The sequence below is a fragment of the Dipodomys spectabilis genome, unplaced genomic scaffold (genome assembly GCF_019054845.1).
Source record: "Dipodomys spectabilis isolate Male_0828 unplaced genomic scaffold, ASM1905484v1 ptg000017l, whole genome shotgun sequence".
NCBI lineage: Eukaryota > Metazoa > Chordata > Mammalia > Rodentia > Heteromyidae > Dipodomys > Dipodomys spectabilis.
Genome location: NW_024870694.1, coordinates 12,041,907 through 12,063,184, shown reverse-complemented (window position 1 = coordinate 12,063,184; position 21,278 = coordinate 12,041,907). Strand labels below are relative to the sequence as shown.

At 39.0% G+C, this 21,278-nt stretch overlaps 1 protein-coding gene across 1 annotated transcript in view; it reads right to left on the bottom strand.

The window, feature by feature from the left end:
• The window catches only part of Atp13a3 (ATPase 13A3), a 96,455-nt gene that overhangs the window by 4,544 nt on the left and 70,633 nt on the right, over window positions 1–21,278 (bottom strand). Inside the window, exons 29-34 of the mRNA XM_042670322.1 lie at window positions 20,230–20,302; window positions 17,993–18,158; window positions 16,184–16,371; window positions 11,431–11,519; window positions 4,508–4,588; window positions 3,029–3,115 (exon numbers count right to left, since the gene is read on the bottom strand). Of these exons, the coding sequence (XP_042526256.1) occupies window positions 3,029–3,115; window positions 4,508–4,588; window positions 11,431–11,519; window positions 16,184–16,371; window positions 17,993–18,158; window positions 20,230–20,302 (684 nt within the window). The remainder of the gene's footprint in view (window positions 1–3,028; window positions 3,116–4,507; window positions 4,589–11,430; window positions 11,520–16,183; window positions 16,372–17,992; window positions 18,159–20,229; window positions 20,303–21,278) is intronic.

The window sequence follows — 21,278 nt, the reverse complement described above, 5'->3', positions numbered from 1 at the left end:
AGTTACAGTCAGTGCAAATGGGACTGAGGTGGGAAGAGTCACATACAATATTAAAGAAACCCTACAATTAAAGCTACTCTTATCCTGACTTTCCTTTTCACTTTTCGGCAAGGTTTTAAACTTCAGCAAAACTGTTATCCTAGGCTAGGCAATACTTTACTGGGAAAGGTTGCTCCATCACCATAAAACAATTGCTTAGCAGCATCCCTGGCCTCTACCAGCTACCACAATAATAATCTCTGTCCCTCAACATGTAATAACCAAAAATATTACTGACATCTGACATTGCCAAATGTTTACAGAGGGTAGAAGGTGGGGGGGGGGGGGGGAGGATGAGGCAAGCAATTATCAATGAATAAAAACATAGCCTAATAGGAGTAGCTAATAAAGGATCACAAATGTAAACAGTGAAAACTTATGTAACATCCAGTAGTGTCGGAAGATGGAAGTATACTATTCTGTGCTAAAATGTTACAAGAACTCTCTGTCATAAGGTAATTCAATGAGAGCAGTTTAAATAGTAAATCTAATTTAAATTTCCTATCAAATTTTCTATCAATTTGATAATACTTCATGATCATAGAACTGGAAGGCTAAAACTCTCCTCTGTTCAATGATTTTCAGAAATCAGTCAGAACATGGGACATGCTGGATGAGGGGTCTCCTGGTTCTGAAAGCCCCTCTGCTTTCATTCTCTCCCTTAAAACATTTTAGTGGTCAAATTTCATGAGATGCAAACTCTTAGAAATGAGGGCAAATGGATTAGAGATAATGCCTAACAGTAGAGTGCCTATATAGCAAGCTCAGGGTCCTGAGTTCAAACCTCAGTATCTCCAAAAGTGAAGGGAGATATACTCATTAATAAATCTTTAAAAAATACCAAGTAAATGATGTGAAAAATCTTATTTTAGTTGAAAAATAAGGAAAGGGGGGGTTCCTCTCATATGTCATGGGGTTCTTAAAATATTGCTTACTAGTTTTAACTCCTCTTCAGAACATGTATTTCCTATTTAGATCTAGAGTCAGAGGTCTCTTTATAGAACCTGGAAACTCAAATTTAACTCTTTCCCCAGGCCTGTGCCTGCTCAATACAAACATACATAAGGACCAGTGATCTGAACCAAAGTTCACCCTCTGTAAAGATGAGGTCACTTGCCAAAAGGAAAAAGCATAGGCACAGCGAAAATTTAGCTACTTACTTCAGCCACACAGTTCTGTCATACCCACTACCAGGCACAAATAGCCAACAAAGCACATACTACTTTGAGAAAAAGAAATTAAAGCCATTTTCAGACTAATCCTATCATTTCAGAACCACCATTATTCACTACACAACATTAGAAAATTAAAACAGCAGTCTACAGGACCTCTTATAGAGCAATCTTGTGTCACTAGGATATTACTCCTGTTAAATTACCAAACTAAAATTCAATATTGCCATTTAGGTAAAAGTAAATAAAAATGAGTTAAGTAGTTCAACTCAGAAATGACAGGCAGTCCTTTTGAACTCTGTAAGCTTCTCCATAGCACAAAGATGAGTGAATGACATAGAACAGCATATCGCCCACCTAAAAGCATAAAGTTCTAAATGGGTGAGATTTTATGCAGTCAAGTTCTCATGGCTGCTCACTAAGCTTTAATTCAATGATAGCAGTCTAAAAAGTAAATCTAATTTAAATTTCCTATCATATTTTCTACCAAGAGATACAGTTTTTTGGGGAAAAGATGGAAGGGACAATGTTGATCAAGATACATTGTACTCTAACTGACAGGTTGTTGAATTGAAAACTCTTTGTACAACTCCTTAAGGATAAAAAAAATAAAATCCTCCTGGCACGTCATCCTTTTGAGTATAAAATATTATTATTGTTGTTGTTGTTAATTTTTTGCCAGTCCTGGGGCTTCAATTCAGGGCCTGGGAACACTGTCCCTGAGAGCTGCTTTTGCTCAAGGCTAGCACTCTACCACTTGAGTCACAGCGCCACTTCCAGCTTTTTCTGTTTATGTGGTACTGAAGAATCAAACAACCCAGGGCTTCATGCATGCTAGGCAAGCTCTACCACTAAGCCACATTCCCAGCCCAATAATGTTATTTTACTGCCTCCAAAAGTTGTATTTGGCTTGCAAATAAAATTATATTGGAAAAAGCCAGACAAATTTAAAGCACAGTCACTGACAACAAATCAGAAATAATTTCTTGAAAATTTCTTCGTTGTGTTGATGAAAATGAACTAAGCAACTCAAGGGCAGCGATGGGCAGGAGGGAATGAGAGGTAGAAGGAACAGCTAACACTAAGCAAAAGGAAAGAAATGTACATGTTACCTGATATGGAAGAAATAGTTGTATTTTCAAAGCTCATAGAATTCATAAACTTTATAGACCATAATGACTATTTGCCTTATGAAGGTTAAAATGTGTTTGTGACTTTAACTTAAAAGTATCACTATCCCACCATACTGTGATATTTGTGAAATTTATGTAATTGCTTAGTATCAATAAAAATTATTAAAAAAGAAAAGAAAAGAAACTATACAACTCCTACAAGGAGATGAGAAGGAAAACTTTGGAGAGGGAGGAAGGGGTGACATTGTTCAAAAAGAAATTACTTTTTATCTGACTTATGTAACTGTAACTCCTCTGTATTTCACCTCTACAATAACAATAAATTTAAAAAATTTGTTCTTAGGACTCTGAAGAAGAAACAACTCTAATTCAAAACTTTGACATAGAAAACCAAAAACATACAATGTAATGCAGGCAGAAATGAAACTCACACCTTTGAGGACAAGACCTTCACATACACACAGAATTAGTACCAGAATGGGAGACTTAGGACATTTCTGAAGTCCTGAAAAGCCTAAACAAATGTTTGTCATCAGTTTTCTAGGACTCCTTACAAGAAATGAAATGCCAAGCTCAAGGAAAAAAGGTTGAAGCAACACACACAGAATGCCCTAAAGAACACAGAGAACACAGCTAAAGAGCTAGATATATGCAAAGAATTGATAGTAACTGCTGATTTCCAACCTGTGGTGGCTGTGTGGTGAAGCGATACTCTCCTTGTTTGTCTCGATTGAACACAATTTTCCAAAGGACCGTGTCAAGGAAGAAGCTCTGAGAGACATTCCAGTGAGTTAAGAATTAAAAATGACTTAAGTCATTTGTTTTTAACATGCACATTTAAAATCATTCACACTATGCTGCATCATTAGTAAAAACTACAATACTGCAAGCAAAGGGATAAAGAATAACAACATGACTTTTACAACAAAGATAAACCATAAAATTTATAATATAATGAGACTTCTATATTTCCCACAAAATAGTTTTCATATGAACATTCAGTGTTTCCAATATTAAATTAAGCTTATTTGAAACCCTTTTCTTGGCAGTATATTATTTTCACATAATACCTGATATGATGCCTGTATCTGTACCTACACATATGTATGATTTCATCAGCATCCAACACCAATATTTAGATAGTAAGCATAAGACCATATGAGTGGAAAGATGGGATTTATACTATAGAAAAAGGAATGCTTTTAGAATACAGTGCCTTAAATGTGCTTTCTATTGAACAACTTGAAAAGGTCTCTATAATACTATGTTGCATTACACATTATATCTCAAATTTCAATATCAAGTTATCTTTGAGCCTAGTCTTTTTTGTTGTTGTTGTTGTTATCAGTCATGGGGCTTGAACTCTGGGCCTGGGCACTGTCCCTGAGCTCTTCTGCTCAAGGCTAGCACTCTACCACTTGAGCCACAGCGCCACTTCTGAAGCCTAGTCTTTAAGTCTAGTTTTTTTTTCTAACAAATTACCTTAATTTTATTTTAAAAAACCTATACTATGAGGTCCTAAAAATTTAGAACTGTATCTCCCTCTTCTGCTTCTTACATTGCTATAGTCGTTTTGGGAGCAGACCAAAGTATATTAATAATAGCAAATGAGAACTTGCTAGCTTCTTTTAGAGAAGCTCATCTGAAGCAATCTTAAAAGAAGAATATACAATATCCAATGGATCAGAGTACTTAAGACTTCAGATATCACTCAAAAGTAAATACCAAGGAAAACGTCCCAGCAATAAATGCTGAAATCAGGTAAGCCCAAGATTGTAATTATTTGATGCTTTCAATAAACTCTTGTTATTAATAATCATTACATTTGTTGGGAGTACCAAACCCCACCCTCAAACTTTCTTCCTTACCTGAAGAGTCTTACATCACAGAACACATGGTACATGGCCACTCATGAACTCAATGTTCAGGAGCTACCTGGATACTCATGGGCTTTCCTTTCCTGTTAACTGGCTATTCATATTTTCTCCTATCTGCATAAATGCAACTGTCAGTTGATGGAAAAGGTCAGAAAAAGCTTAATGATCTAATTTCAATGAGACCAAGACTGTGGCTTTCTATGTTACCAGTCTCCTCTACTTTCCATTAAATTATCCAAGAATCCCAAAGCAACAAGGTAGCCATTTGACTAGCTGAAGTGCTTACCTCCACCATGATAGATACAAAGGCATTGACAAGAACAATGATGAGCATAGTTATCCGCCACTCATATGGTACACACATTATCTGTAAAACAAAACATTTTAATTGAAGTTGTTGTATGTAGCTGATGTTATAGCAATATATTATAAAGTCAAAATTCCTATTATGTGCCATATCTACATACACATTATCCACTTAATGCTAAACAATGCCAAAGTATGTATCATTTTAAATGATAAAACTCTCTCTGTTTTTGTTGGTCATGGGGCCTGAATTCTGGGCGTGGGCACTTCCCTCAGCTCTTCAGCTCAAGGCTAGCATCCTACCATTTGAGCCACAGTGCCACTTCCGGCTTTTTCTGCTTATATGGTGCTGAAGAATGGCCCAGGGCCTCATTCATGTGAGGTAAGCACTCTACCACTGAGCCAACTTCCCAGCCCCAATAAAATTCTTAAGTAGCTGAACTTAGCATTAAATTCTATACATCCAAACTCAAAAACCAATCTTTTTTAGATCAAAATTGTCAACTAAGTCCTTCCTTTTAAAATAAAAGTCTGTCTTTCAACAGATATTCATCTAATACTGGTCAAATTTCACATTATAATGAAGATAAATTCTTTAAAGAACTCTACACATCAATTTAAGAAATAACATAAATTTTCACTAGATTTTAAGTTTGAAAATTTCTCCTTTAACATTTGTACCCCTTTTTCTTTCTTTCTTTTTTAATAATGTCTCATATGTGGCTAAGAATTCCTGGGCTCAAGTGATCCCCTTCTGCTTCAGCCACAGAGAAGCTGGGACTATAGCACATGTCACAACATCTGGCTAAAATGTGATTCTTTTTTAAGGTCTAAAAAAATAAAAGAAAAAAAATCCCATTGATTTATCCATCCTTTAGCCAGCAAATATTTAGTACTGAGGTACTAAGATACAGTGCTAAATACAAATGACGTGCCAATTTAGAAAAAAATTATTGTGAACCAGATGCAAGGTGCTATTTGGGAGGCTGAGAGCAGGAGGATCAAGGTTCAATGCCAACCAGAGTGAAAAACTTGAAAGGTTCTTTCTCCACAAATTTTCAGGGTATAGTAACTATCATCTTAGCTATATTGAAAAGCTGAGGTTGAGAGGATCCTAGCTGCAGGCCAGTCCAAGCAGAAAAAGTCCATAAGACACTACTTTAAAGGAAGAAGCTGGGCATGGTGGCATATTCCTGTTTTCCTGGATACAGAAGCAAGCAAAAATTAGAGAATTATAATCTGGATAAACACCTTAGGTGGGATATGATACTATATCTCAAAAATAACCAATGGGAAAGTCTTTTACTCCTATTTGCTGGATATGGAGCAGGAAATGTCCCTAGCATTTCTCCCTAGTTTATCCTGTTATATTAAAATAAATCCTTGCTAAAACTTCAGAACAAAAATAACCAATGTATGGATCAGTGACAGAACATCTGTGTATAAGGTCCTGATTTCAAACTCCAGTACCACCAAAAAGGAAAAAAAAAAATTTAATTTTTAAAATTTCCTTACAGTAAGAAGGGTCTGAGATGAGGATAGTGCCACAATGACGCAGTCAAGAGATGATAAATCCTTCCTCAGCACCACATAAGCAAAAAGAAAAAAGCCAGACGTGGCACTGTGGCTTAAGTGGTAGAGTGCTAGCCTTGAGCTGAAGAGCTGAGGGTCAGCGCCCAGGCCCAGAGTTCAAGCCCCACGACTGGACCCCCAAAAAAGAGAGAGAGAGAGAGAGATGATAAATCCCAAACTAAAGTATAGCAAGTGGAACTGTAGTGAAGACAGAAAAGCAGGAGATTGGACCTGGAGGGGTGGGGTGAAGCAGATGATGACGTATGTGCCTGTCTCTCTGTTCTTTCTCTGTTCTCTGTTCTTTCTCTGTTCTATTTCTGACTTGGATATAAGTAATAGCCAGGTACTGGTGGCTCACATCTGTAACTGAAACTACTCAGGAGGCTGAGATATGAGGATTGCAGTACAAAGCCAGCTTAGGCAGGAAAGTCCATGAGATTCTTATCCCCAATTAGTCACAATAAAAGCCAGAAATGGTATTGTGGCTCAAGTGGCAGAGTGTTAACTTGAGCAAAAGGAGCCCAGGGACAGCTTCAGGCTCAGAGTTCAAGTCCTGGGATGGGGGGCAGGGGGGAAAGGTGATACCAAAAAAGGACTTAAACTTTAAAATGCTGAATTTGGGGAACTAATGAGAACAATCAAGTAATATTCAATACATCCTTAAGTGAGGGCTAAGCTCAGGGTATAAAGATGAGGACTCATTAACTTATTGATGGCAAATATGGGTAAAGTCATGACTACATGTGGGATCATCTGAGTAACAAGAGGAGGATAAGAATAAAGAGGTGAGGAACATTTAAGAAATAGACAGAGTAGAACCACAATGGAGACAGAATGAACTGGCCAGAGAGAAACAAAAGCATCACAAAGTTAAACCAAGGTTCCTTAAGAACAATGGCATGGTTGCAGTCTAACAATGCTGGAGTCGGGCTGGTAAGGTGGCTCAGTGGTAGAGTGCTTGCCTTGCATGCCCAAGGCCCTGGGTTCCATTCCTCAGCACCACATAAGCAGGGGGGGGGAAAAAAGCCAGAAATGGTGCTATGGCTCAAGTGGCAGCACGCTGGCCTTGAGCTAAAGAGCTGAGGGACAGCGCCTAGGCCCAGAGTTCAGGCCCCACGACCGACCTCCCCCCACCAAAAAAAAAACAAACAATGCTGGAGTCAAGTAAAAAAAGGACACAGACACAGCCCATTAAACTTAACTAGTAAGACTGTTAACACCCTTAGTAAGAACAATTATCAGTAGAGTAGCAGGAACAGAAGCCAGACTAGCTGTTAAGTGTTTAGGTGGTGAGCTGAATGTGGCTATGAAGCAAGAGATGTGACAGGGCAGAAATAAAATGTATTTTAGCCGGGCTCCTGTGGCTCACGCCTGTAATCCTAGCTACTCAGAATTCATGGTTCAAAGCCATTCCAGGCAAGAAAGTCTGTGAGCCTCTTATCACCAATAAACCACTCAGAAAACTGGAAGTGGCACTGTGGCTCAAATGGTAAAGTACTCACCTTGAGCTGAAGAGCTCAGGCACAGTGCCCAGGCCCAGAGTTCAAGCCCCATCACTGACAAAAAAAAAAGCGTTTATTTTTGTCTAAAATGAATACCCAAATTCCTGAAAGGTAGCACATAAGGAACTAAGACACTACTGGTAATAAAATTTTTAAATCTACCATGTTGACACAACACTATAGAAACTACAAAAACTTCCTTAACCTGACAACCTATACATTAGAAACAATATATTCAATGATAGTCAATGATATGAAAAAGCATTACCTTGGCCAGGTGCAGGTGGCTGTGGCCTATAATCCTAGCTATTAAGGAGGCTGAGATCTGAAGAGTCTGGCTTAAGCCAGACTTTTTTAAAACTCTGTAATTAACCAGCAAAAAGCAAGAAATCAAGGTGTAACTCAAATGGTAGAGTATCAGCCTTGAGCTGAAAAGCCAAGGGTCAAAATTCAAGCTCCTGAATTTAACCTCCAGTTACCAGAAAAAATTTAAAAAATTACAAGTATTAAAAAAGGCATCATCATCTTTAAAAGTCAGGAGCAAGACAAGGCTACTACTAGGGCTGGGAAGGTAGCTCAGTGATAGAGTGCTTGCCTTGCATGCATGAGGCCCTGGGTTCGATTCCTCAGCACCACATAAGCAAAAAGAAAAAAGCTGGAAGTGGCGCTGTGGCTCAAGTGGTAGAGCACTAGCCTTGAGCTGAAGAGTTGAGGGACAACGCCCAGGCCCAGAGTTCAGGCCCCACGACCGGACCCAAAAAAAACAAAACAAAAAACAAAACAAAACAAAAAGACAAGGCTACTACTATCATCAGAATCAATATAATAAAACATGAAAAATATAAGGACTAAACAGTTTGAGATAATATGTGACGACTAAATAGAAAGTGCTGGAGAATCTAACAATGTGTCAAATTTTTAATTAAGCTTCTGGATGTAAGATGAATTTCTAAAATAACTGCCCTAAATACACCAGCCTCATCTGAAGGAATTAAAAGCCACCATTATAAATAGATATCACTTATAAAGGGGACAAAAACAATAGGCCAGGAGTAAATCTTACAAGATATGTAAAATCATTTAGAGAATATTATCAGATAGGAAGTCATGCTGTGGCTCAAAGTGGTCAGAGTGCTAGCCTTCAGTGCTTAGGCCCTGACCAGGACCAGCACAAAACAAATAAACAAACAAACAAAAACACTAAAAAAAACTTAAAAAAAAAAAAAGAATATCAGACCTCAAGAAATAGACATTGCTTATGGAAAGAAAAACTCATTCCTCCCCCAAATTTCCTAATAATCTCAGTGTAATTCTAATTCCAATAATGCTTTTCTTGGTACCTGACAAACTAAAAATAAATTTAAAAGAAAAAGCTCAAGAACAGGTAGACTGAGGTAAATCATACTCATTATTATATAGGCATAGTAATATGGACAATGTGGTACTAACTGAGACAAAGATAAAACTAAAGTACAAAATATAAAACCTAGGACTCCTCTTTGGGGCTTTTCTGTTTGGAGACTCCTTACTTTCTTTTCACAAATCCTAGATTTGTGCCCTCTCTTAGCAGAAAGCAGCAAGAGAAGTCTGTTGCTCCTATTCCCTAATTGCAGTTAGGGTTTCCATCCCAGAAGAGGGAATGAGGTAAAGAGAGGTAACTGCTAGGTAGCTGGGGATTAAAAAGTGGATTGTGCCTAAGAGTTCCTGCTCAAACACTTCTTCCCTATAATGGCCTGGGTGTCCACTCAACCAATGTAGAGAGTCAAGGCAGTACAAGTACAAGCCATCAAGTAATCACCACAAAGCCAAGAAAAGAGACCTAAGAGGAGCTCCGTAATAGAAAACTGCCCTTCCAGAAAATTCCATTGGACTCTTCTTCAGAGCCCTTCTCTTCAGTCTCCCTACTTTGCTTTAATTGCTTTAATTTCACCTTCAAATAAACTTGCTGTCTACTTTTTTTTAAAAAAAAAGGAAAAAGAAAAAGATGTGAGCTATTGGGTACAGTGGCTCATACTTATATTCCCACAGCCAGAGAGGTGGGAATCAAAAGGATTACAGTTCAAAGTAAGCCCCAGAAAAAAGATTAGGAAGCCTTCCTCTCAGTCTATAAGCTGGGTGTGGTGGCTTTATTCCTGTGGTCCCAGCTCATGGGAAGCCATGGATACAAACTTGACAGGTAGTCTCAAAGACGGTAGTTTAAAAGTATTTTATCAGCACACGGACGGACGGACGGACGGACACACACACACACACACACACACACACACACACACACACACACACACACACACACACACACACACACACACACACACACACACACACACACACACACACACAGCTTATACTCAAGAGTCTGGGTGTTGGGCTGGGAAGGTGACTCAGTGGTAGAATGCTTGCCTTGCATGCAAAGACGGTAGTTTAAAAGTATTTAAAAGTATTTTATCAGCGGACGGACGGACGGACGGACACACACACACACTCTCACACACACACACACACACACACAGAGCTTATACTCAAGAGTCTGGGTGTTGGGCTGGGAAGGTGACTCAGTGGTATGAATGCTTGCCTTGCATGCATGAGGCCCTGGGTTCAATTCCTCAGCACCACATAAGCAGAAAAAAGCCGGAAGTGGTACTGTGGCTCAAGTGGTAGCCTTGAAACTGAAGAGCTGAGGGACAGTACCCAGGCCCAGAGTTCAGGTCCTACGACTGACCCAAAAAAAAAAAAAAAAAAAAAAAAGAGTATGGGTGCTGTCTTGGGGCTTGTTCAAGGCTGGCACTCTACCACTTAAGCCACAAGCTCTTCTTCTGGCTTTTTTGGTAGTTAATTGGAGATAAGAGTCTCACAAACTTTCCCACCCAGGCTAGATCCTAAGATTTCAGCCTCCTATTGAATAGCTAGGATTACACAGGTACCTGGTAATACCTATTTCTATTTTGGATGAGGGCTCAGATTATTATGAATAAAGTCATATGTAGACAACTCAAGAAGCAGCATTAAGCTGGACATGGCAATACACATCTATAAACCTAACACTACTAGGGAGGCAGAGGTAGGAAGATCACAAAGTTAAGGCCAACCTGGGCTACATATTGAGAAAGAAAGCAACACATAGGGCAATGATATATAAAGATCAATGTTTTTCTTTTCTTCTTCCATCTTAAGACTAAGGGACATTAGTAGACAAAGGGAAACAGAAGGAAGCAGAGACCAAATAAGTATAGTCAATAAAAGCTTCTATTTTAATTACATTCTTTATTCACTGGAGTATAGGTTAATATAACTGTATTAAGAAAGGTAGAGATCGCTGGGTGCCAGTGGTTCGTGCCTGTAATCCTAGCTACTCAGGAGGCTGAGATCTGTGGATCATGGTTCAAAGCCAGCCTGGGCAGAAAAGTCCATGAGTCTCTAATATCCAATTAACCACCAGAAAACCAGAAGTGGTGCTGTGTCTCAAGTGTTAGAGTGCTCACCTTGAGCTGAAGAGCTCAGGGACAGCACCCAGGTGCCAAGTTCAAGCCGCACAACCGACGAGAGAGAGAGAGAGAGAGAGAGAGAGAGAGAGAGAGAGAGAGAGAGAGAGAGAGAGAGAGAGAGATGCTGGAAAAAAGACATGGAGGCAGCTTAGTCTTTTCTTCAGTGATATAAGAACATGAGTGAGACAGATCTTGGAAACCCTTGTATGAAAGAAACATGCTGAATCTAATTTGGCTGTTTAAATTCCATGTAATACAGAAGTATCATTTCCTATTACTGTCTTAACTACCATTACTCCAGAGACTGTCAACCACCATAAGTAGTAAATGATATGCCTGAGCCTTACCTGAAGAACCTGGTCAACAGAGGCAACTGGATGCAACATGATGAGTAATATGAAGACATACAAAATAATCACAGATACAACAAAAAAATCTGGAAAACAAAGTGAAAATCAAATTAGGAAATTTCTTCAAGGGGACTCACTGGGTACCGTGGCTCAGGCCTATAATCCTAGACACTCAGGAAGCTAACATATGATTATATAGAGGTTCAGGGCCAGACAGACTAAACCAGGAGATTCTATGCTCAATTAGCCAGCAAAAAGCCCAACTGGAAGCATGACTCAAGTGATATAGCTCATGTCATGAACAAAAAGCCAAGCAAGAGGCACTGATTTTAAGCCTCAGTACTAGCACAAAATAAATAAAAAGGGATCCAGTAACAAGGGTATACTGTCATTCCTAAATTTGGTTTGAATATTTTTTATTTAAGTTAATGAAATAAAGTATATACTATTATTTCCTACAAGAAAGATATCTAAAGCCCATTAGCTTTAAGCTCAATAGTATTTCAGAAAGTAATCAGTACTTTCAAATAAAATATATATCATTGTAGACATTTATTTTTATGCCCTCCAAATAGGTAGCTACAATATTGTTAATATCAATATATAACTTTACAAATATGAGAATAGACTACATATGGGAAAATGAGATTATCATGTAAAACATACAAAATATGTCAGCTATTATTGATTGTAAAAATACTGAACATTTATTTTCAGGACTAGGTATTTGCTGTTTGTAAATGTGGACTAACCTTACAGCTAACTATGGAAGCTGGCAACAGTGAAAACATCTAACAGTAGCTCTCTACCACTTTCCTAACTCAAAAACAAAAACTCCTTCTTGGGGCTGGAAAGGTGGCCCAGTGTTAAGAGTGCTTGTCTTGCATGCATGAGGTTCTGGCTTTGATTCCTCAGCACCACATAAACAGAAAAGGTCAGAAGTGGCACTGTGACCTTGAGCTTAAGAGCTGAGGAACAGCATCCACGACAAAAAAAAAAAAAAAAAAAAATCCCAAAAAACAACAAACAAACCAACCTCTCTGCTCATAGCCATTTTGTTACGCATATACATACTTTTATATGTATCCATATATAAGCACTTCTTATATAAGCCAGAAGAGAGACTCAGAAATCTTCTAATTATACTGATAAGCCCAAGTATATTTATTCTCTTTTCTCTGATTTGGATATTTGTAAGTTATTTGTTAATTAAAATCAGTTTCAAACTCAAAACTTTAGTGACTTTAACTAACCAGCATCTCATCATAAAAACTTCAATAGGGAAAAAAAGTTACTATCGTTTTTGACTGTAAGTGTAAGTGTAAAAATGTTATTTTTAAATGAAAGTCACTTGTAAATATAAACCTTGCTAACATTTCAAAACCACAGGCCAACATTTATTTCTCTTTAAAACTGTGTACACACAAACATGTAAACATACTACATAGTTTTAGCAGCTTGTGCTGAAAGTTATACTAACATACATCCCAAAAGTGGGAAAACTGTTCTCTGAGACTTGGTTGATAGGATTAAAAACCAAATGGCGCTGGGCGCTGGTGGCTCACACCTGTAATCCTAGCTACTCAGGAGACTGAGGTCTGAGGATCTCGGTTCAAAGCCAGCCTGGGCAGGAAAGTCTGTGAGACTCTTATCTCCAATAAACCACTCCAAAACCGGAAGTGGCACTGTGGCTCAAGTGGTAGAGCACTAGACTTGAGCTGAAGAGCAGGGACAGTGCCCAAGCCCAGAGTTCAAGCCCCACCGACCAAAAACAAAAACAAATGGCCTCAGGTACTGGTGACTTACACCTGTAATCTTAGTTACTCAGGAGACTGAGGATTGTGATTTGAAGCCAGCCTGGGCAGGAAATACAAGGAAACAGAAATGGAAACAGAAAGGGAAAGGAAAATCAAAGGGGAGGGGAAGGAAAAGGAGAAGGGAAAAGAAAACAAGAAAGGAAATGGGGGGAGGAAGGTGGGGAGAGGAAAGGGAAGGGAAAGAGGAAGGGGAAGAAGAGGGAGAAGGGATAGAATAGAGCTGTGGGGGCTGGGAAGGTGGCTCAGTGGTGGAGTGCTTGCCTTGCATGGATGAGGCCCTGGGTTCGATTCCTTAGCACCACATAAGCAAAAAGAAAAAAGCCGGAAGTGGTGCTGTGGTTCAAGTGGTAGAGCGCTAGCCTTGAGCTGAAGAGCTGAGGGACAGCGCTCAGGCCCAGAGTTCAGGCACCATGACTGGCCAAAAAAAAAAAAAAAAAGGAATAGAGCTGTGGTTCAAGTGATAGAATACTAGCCTTGAGCAAAAAAGGTCAGAGACAGTACCCAGGCCCTGAGCTCAAGCCTCATTACTGGCACAAAAAATAAAAATAAATTTCAAAATAGGGATCCTCTTTTGAGTAAAAAGATTTTTCTAAAATTTTTTTTATAAACAAGAGCTGTAACATTCTATTGCATAAAAGTAACGATTAATGTAATATGTTATTTAGTCACTTAAAAGTTATTATTGCTGGGTGCCAGTGACTGATTCATAGTAATCCTAACTACTCAGGAGGCTGAAATCTGAGGATTGCAGTTTGAAGCCAGCCTGGGCAGCAAAGTCTATAAGACTTATCTCTAATCTCCAATAAACTACTCAGAAAAAGCCAGAAGTAAGACAGAATGCTAGCTTTGAGCAAAAGAAAATCAGGGACAGTACCCAGGACCTTAGTTCAAGCCCTAAGACTGGCCAAAAAAAAAAAAAGTTACTATTGTCAACTAAAAAAAAAGTGTTTAGAAAGTGCTGGTAACTCTGTTTGTTTCTAGCTCTCTGCTCTCTCTGTTCGTTTCTAGCTCTCTCTCTCTGTTCCTTTCTAGCTCTCTCTGCTCCCTCGCTCTTTCCTCTTTCCCAGCTCTCTCTCATTCCCAGGCCTTTCCCAGCCACGTGGAGTGCCTGGTCCCAGCAGGTCTACTGAATAAACCTACCCCTTACCTGAAAAAAAAAAAGAAAGTGCTGGTAGATCCATGTAATTGTAACTCCTCTGTACAGAAAGGAAAGAAAGAGAAAGAAAGAAAGAGAGAGAGAGAGAGAGAGAGAGAGAGAGAGAGAGAGAGAGAGAGAGGGAGGGAGGGAGGGAGGGAGGGAGGGAAAGAAAGGAAAAGGAAAAAAAGAAAGTGCTGGTAGAGCAATGTACTAGTGGCTTATATCTATTATTCTAGCTACTTGGGACACCGAGATCTGAAATATCAAGGTATACACTCAAGACCCCTTTGCAACACACACCTGGGCTTTGGTGGCAAATACTATGTAGGAGACTAAGATTGGGAGGATCATAATTGCAGGCCAGTCTGGGCAGAAAAGAAAGTCCATGAGACTCTGTATCAACTTAAAAGGCAGGGCATGGTTAGGTGCTAGCTGCTCACACTTGTAATCCTAGTTACTTAGAAGGCTGAGGTCTAAGCATTGCATTTCAAGCCAGCCCAGGCAGCAACGTCCATGATACTCATCTCCATTAATCACCAAAAAAAACAATAGTGGAGCTATAACTCAAGTAGTAGAGTGTTAGCTTTGAGCCCGAAAGCTCAAAGATAGGACTCAGGCCCTAAGTTCAAGCCCCAGGACTAGCACCAAAAGAAGAAGAAAAAAAAAAAGAACAGTGGTCCAGGAGTATGCCTGGGCAGGAAGTACATCCTATTATTTTTTAAAAAAAAAAAAAAGCAAGGGGGGGAGGGCGCACTAGAAAAACAGAGGTGAGGCTGATTGAGATATATTTATATGTGTGAAAAATGTCAAGGGGAAATGAACACCACCCCACCCCCTCAAATTAATATATGCTAGTAAGAATTTTAAAAATTCAGGATTGAAAGTATGGCTCAGGGATAAAGCACATGCCTAGCAAGCACAAGGCTGCAAGTTCAAACTTCTTCCCCTTTGGGGGAAAAATGCTGGTGTAGTACACAAATGGAAAATGATAAAAAGACTATAAAAGAAGTGCTAACATGGTAGTACAGGTCAGTAATCCTAGCACTTGGGAGGCAGAGGTAAGAGGATATTGAGGCCATCCTGGGCTTTGTAGTAAGACCCTGTCTCAAAATTTATAAAAGTTAATCAGGTTCACAAGAGCCTCCTATGGCTCATAGGATCATAAAGCAGGGTGGAAAATTTCAAACCTCCATTCTTTTAGGTGCTTCTTCAGTGCAAAGTGATAGAAATGATTTCCACGGGTGAGCATTGGCCACAGCAGTGTTAGACTTTTTTTAAAAAGGCAGTTGATACTACTCAGATCACCCAGAAGGAACACATAATACTCACTGTGTCCCTTGAGGACCCTCTGTTCCTCTTTTGATTCTAACTTTCCCTGCAATAGGTTGTAGAAATAAAAGTTAGAGTGAAAAATAACAGGATATAAAAACCAGCAATGTTTAATTAACACTGGTGGCTTTAATTTAAAATTAAATTTTAAATCATAACAATTTTCATGGAAGTATATCCAGACAGTAAACAGTCTTAAATAGACCTGTGAAGATCTATTTAACCAGTTTGGGAAGCCAGTTTAAACACTTCTCTCTTACCTATTAATCAACTGTTTTGTGAGCTTTGTTTTTTAAGACTGACTGTCAAATGTGAGCCCAGGCTGGCCTCATGCTCAAGTTCCTACTACCTCTGTCTCCAGGGTGCAGACTGGGATCACAGTCTTGTGGTACCATGGCCAGCTTTCTCACCATTATCTTTACAGGAAAGAATCAGGGTGGGAAATGACAATGAACATCAAACTTACAATTTTTGTAGCAAGGTTGCCTGAAGGGTTTTCCTTTTGAAAAGGCAATTGCCACTATGAGGTACTGAAAACTGGAGATAAAAAACACTGTGGTATTTTCATAATTCTGTATATTATGTGTATCAAGTTCAGTTTCATTCTCTAAGTGTGAAGAATTCTGAAATAGGCTTCTTGTTGTATTACAAGCGCTAGAATACACAAAAAACATTTTTTCATTAGTAAATATAATACCCACTTCCCAGAAGAAATCAATTTTACCTTAGATGCTTTGAATAGTATGGCAACTAACAGAAGCAAATTGCTGTTTATATATTGCAAAAAGGCCAAAAGGAAGGAAAATAAAAATTTTCTATTTAGCCAGATATGGCAACCAGTTAAAAAAAAAACAGAAATAGCAGGGTGCCAGTGGCTCATGCCTGTAATCCCAGCTATTTAGAAGGCTAAGATCTGAGGGTCACTGGAAGCCAACCCAGCCATGTAAGTCCATGAGACTCTTATCTCCAATTAACCACCAGGAAGCCAGAAAGAGAGCTGTGGCAAGTGGCAGAGCATTAGCCTTGAGCAAAAAAGCTCAAGAACAGTGCATTGGCCTTGAGTTCAAGCCTGGGGCCTAACTCACATACATACAAAACACACACACACACACTTAGAACTAAGTAAAAAATATGTAATAAACCCCTTTTTTTGAACAGTGGAAGTAATTTGAGTAAAGGTAAATAGACCTACTACTTTTTTTTTTTTTTTGGTCCAGTCATGGAGCCTGAACTCTGGGCCTGGGCGCTGTCCCTCAGCTCTTCAGCTCAAGGTTAGCGCTCTACCACTTGAGCCACAGCGCCACTTCTGTTTTTTTTTTTTTCCTTATGTGGTGCTGAGGAATCGAACCCAGGGCCTCATGCATGCAAGGCAAGCACTCTACCACTAAGCCACCTTCCCAGCCCCCCCCCCCTTTTTTTTTTAAAAATAGGTCCTGAAGCTTGGCCTGGGTGCTGTCTTTCAACTCTTCAGCTCAAGGCAAGTGCTCTACCACTTGAACCACAGCACCACTTCCAGTTTTCTGGTGGTTAATTGGAGATTAGAGTCTCACAGACTTTCCTGCTGGGGCTGGCTTTGAACTGTAGTGGGTTATCTCCAAAGTTGATCTGTAATAAAAGACTTTTTTCCTCAAGTTTTTCATCATGGATGTCCTAGCAATGCCTTAAGTCACTGCCAGCAAAAAGACCATCTTTATCCATGCACCAAAACCATGAGCTAAAAATAGAACACTTTTTTTTTAATTTAGTCTATGGCATGATGTAAATAACAACAAAAAGCAGGCTAAGACATTCTCCTATACCTAGGAATTACCATAATATAGAGGCAAATGTAAGTAAATTTAGTCAAGCTGTTGGAAGTGGCGCTGTGGCTCAAGCAATAGAGCACTTGCCTTGAGCTGAAGAGCCCAGGGACAACGCCCAAGCCAGAGTTCAAGCCCCACAACAGACAAAAAGACAAAAAAAAAAAAGTTGGGAGGCTGGGAAGGTGGCTCAGTGGTAGAGCGCTTGCCTTACATGCATGAGACCCTGGGTTCAATTCCTCAAGTACCACATAAGCAGAAAAAAAAAAGCTGGAAGTGGTGCTGTGGCTCAAGTGGTAGAATGCTAGCCTTGAGGTGAAGAACTGAGGGACAGTGCCCAGGCCCAAGAGTTTGGACCCCCCCCCCCAAAAAAAATTACTGAAGCTGCAACTTTTTTTACATTTTTAGTCTCACCTTTAAATATACACATTATACACATTTTCCAATTTTTTTTTTACATGACTTGACAAACTTACTCTAAAGATGGATACCACGGCTGCTGCTTGACCCAAAAAAATCCCAGAGATTGAAATCCAATGCAGATAACAATTTGAGACAAAACGGAGAAGAGTAGTGCCCCAGATATAAGACCTGAAGGCGGTCTTTGTGCCACAAGTTCCTTCCAGGCAGGATTTAAACTCACTATATTGAAAAGAAAAAGATGGAAATTTTATGTCTAAGCTATTTAACTATATATAAGACATAAAAAATTCATTTGAAAAACAGATACAATATCTTTGTTATTAATACAAATTTTTAAAAGCTAAGTCGGATGCCACACTTATTTAGTAAATGAAATGTAAACAAATTTAGGCTTTTCAAAAATGATTCAAGAATTTTTACATTATCTATTGAGGAAACTTTAGGACAAAGAGAATACTAAATATAAGACAGGCACAGTGGTACAGACATAGAATTCCAGCATTCAGAATGCTGAAGTAGGAGATTAACAAATCTGAGGACAATCTGGCTAAACAATAAAACCAATCTCAAAGGAAAGGGGAAAGGAAGGGAAACGGACATTAATATATTAACAAAAGGGAAGGATTGGTTAGGGGGGATGGGAGGAATAGGAAGGAATTGGAAGGGGAAACAAAGGAGGAGGCAACAATGCTTGATAAGAAATGTACTCATTATCTCGCCTATGTAATTGTAACCCCCTCTGTACGTTACTTTCACAATTGAAAAAAAAGATATTAACAAAAGCCTGAATGTCTCCTCTAAAGAAGACATTAACGAAGACTTAAGCATTTTAAATATGATAGCAAAAAATGTTTTTTTGATAACCTATTAAGGTGGTATCCACCAAATTTTTCACTATAAAGCTCCTCTCCTGGAGGAGTTAGCTCACTCATGTAATCCTAGCTACTCAGGAGGCTGAGATCTGAGGATCCTCAATTCAAAGACAGTGCAAACAGGAAAGCCTGAGACTTTGTGTGTGTGTGCCTGTGTGTGGGCACGTGCACGTGGGTGCACGCGTGCCAGTTCTGGATCTTGAACTCAAGGCTTGGGCACTGTCCCTGAGCTGCTTTTGCTTAAGGGTAGTGCTCAACCACCTGAGCCACAGTGCTACTTTTGACTTTCTCTGAGAAGTTTTATTGGACATAAAAGTCTCATGAACTTTCTCCTGTCAAAGCTGGCTTTGAAATGTGGTCCTCAGATTTCAGCATCTGGAGTAGTTAGGATTACAGGCATGAGCCACCAACTCCTGACCCTGTGAGACTCTTATCTCCAACTAACTACCAAAAAAGCTGGCGGTGGAGCTATGGCTTAAGTGGTAGAGTACTAGTGTTTGAGCACAAACGCTCAGGAGCAGTGCCCGAACCGAATTCAAGCTCCAGGAATAAAAACCACCACCACCATCACCACCAAAACAACAACAACAAAAAAAAAACAAAAACAAAAAAAAACCCCACTCCTCTCCCCTTCTCTTGCTCTTCAAAATGAATTTTAGTCCAAAATGTCAAACCAGGATCTTTCAATGATCTAAACACAATATGCCTTCTATTCACTAACGTTCTCATATCTCTCACTTATTTTTTTCCATTATTGATTATTTGTGAATTTTTAGTTGATCTTATGGGCCCTATCTCCATTACATCATTCTGATATATCACCAGTACTGGAACAAACCACTACCTGTGCACCCTTTATGATGCATCCAAAAGGATATAGTGTGATATTCTCCCCAAAAAGTAACAGTCTATTGACTTAGATAAGCCCATATTCATAATATAAATATGGGCTTTGGACAATATATCAATGCTAAATTTCCTGATCTTTACAACTATAAATGTAATATTCAGTGGCAAATGGACATATTGACTTAAAACATCCTCTCAAAAAAAAGGGAAAACAATAAGACATATTCATTGGGAATCTGGACTGCCATATGCTGTTGTAATTGTTGAAGTAAAAATTTATTGAAGTTCAATAAGTCATATAGTAATTTTTTTTGGGGGGGAGAGAGGTCCGGTCGTGGGGCTTGAACTCTGGGCCTGGGCGCTATCCCTCAGCTCTTCAGCTCAAGGCTAGTGCTCTACCACTTCAGCCACAGCGCCACTTCCGGCTTTTTTCTTTTTGCTTATGTTGTGCTGAGGAATCGAACCCAGGGCCTCATGCATGCAAGGCAAGCGCTCTACCACTGAGCTACCTTCCCAGCCCCATATAATAATTTTAATATACTTTAAAATGAGTAAAGAAAAATACTCACTTGTAAATACCACTACCAAGATGATTGCCAGATCAATGAAGAGGAACTGGAAGTCTCCTAGGTTACTTAAAATCTACAAGATAATTTTAAGACATAATTACTTTTCAGAAACTATTTTTATAGCATTATTCCCAGGTTGTAGACTGGTTTTCCCCAATAATGACAACTTCAAAATGATACCTGAATTTGCTTAAAACACATGGGCTAGAGGCATGAATGGCAAATAACAAGAGCATATGTCTAGCATGTGCAAGGTCTCATGTTCAATTTTGAGTATTGTCAAAAAAAGAAAAGAAAAACTGAAATACATTTGCCTTTGAAACTAATCAGAACATACATTTCAAACATTTGACTAAAGATATGAGTTGTATCTCCTTAAAACTCATAAACTTTTGAATTAATAAAAAAAGCAAACATAAGCTTTTACTCAAGATATGCAACATTTTTGAATATATTGATGTTTCCTTAATATTTAGCCTCATCTCTTCTGGTATTTTCTTTTTTTTTTCTTTTCCTTTCTTTCGGTCATGGGGCTTGAACTCAGGGCCTGAGTGCTGTTACTGAGTTCCTTTGCTCAAGGCTAGCACTCTACCACTTTGCGCCATTGCTCCACTTCTGGTTTTTGGGTGATTAATTGGAGGTTAAGAGTCTCACAGGGACTTTTCTGCCCAAGCTGGCTTTAAACTACGATTCTAAGATCTGAACAGCTAGAATTACAAGTGTGAGCCACGAGTGCCCAAGCCTTCTGATATACATGAGGAAAAGAGTTCTCAGAATTCTTTGGCTGTCACTGATAAACATTATCAGGAAAAAAATGTACAGTAAGATCCCTATAAATATAAATTCTGATAGAGTAAATGTAAATTCTAATAAGAGTACCTATGGATAAGCTCTGTTTATGCTGTTTCTTCAAATGCATAGTTCTACAAACTATTGCTGAAACTTAATTTCTCATTGTCCCCATTCCTTGTGAATGTAAAGAAAAGTTAGCAATGATTCTAAGTTCTCCTGACTAACATTTGGAAGACTATTAAGAAAGATGTCCAATC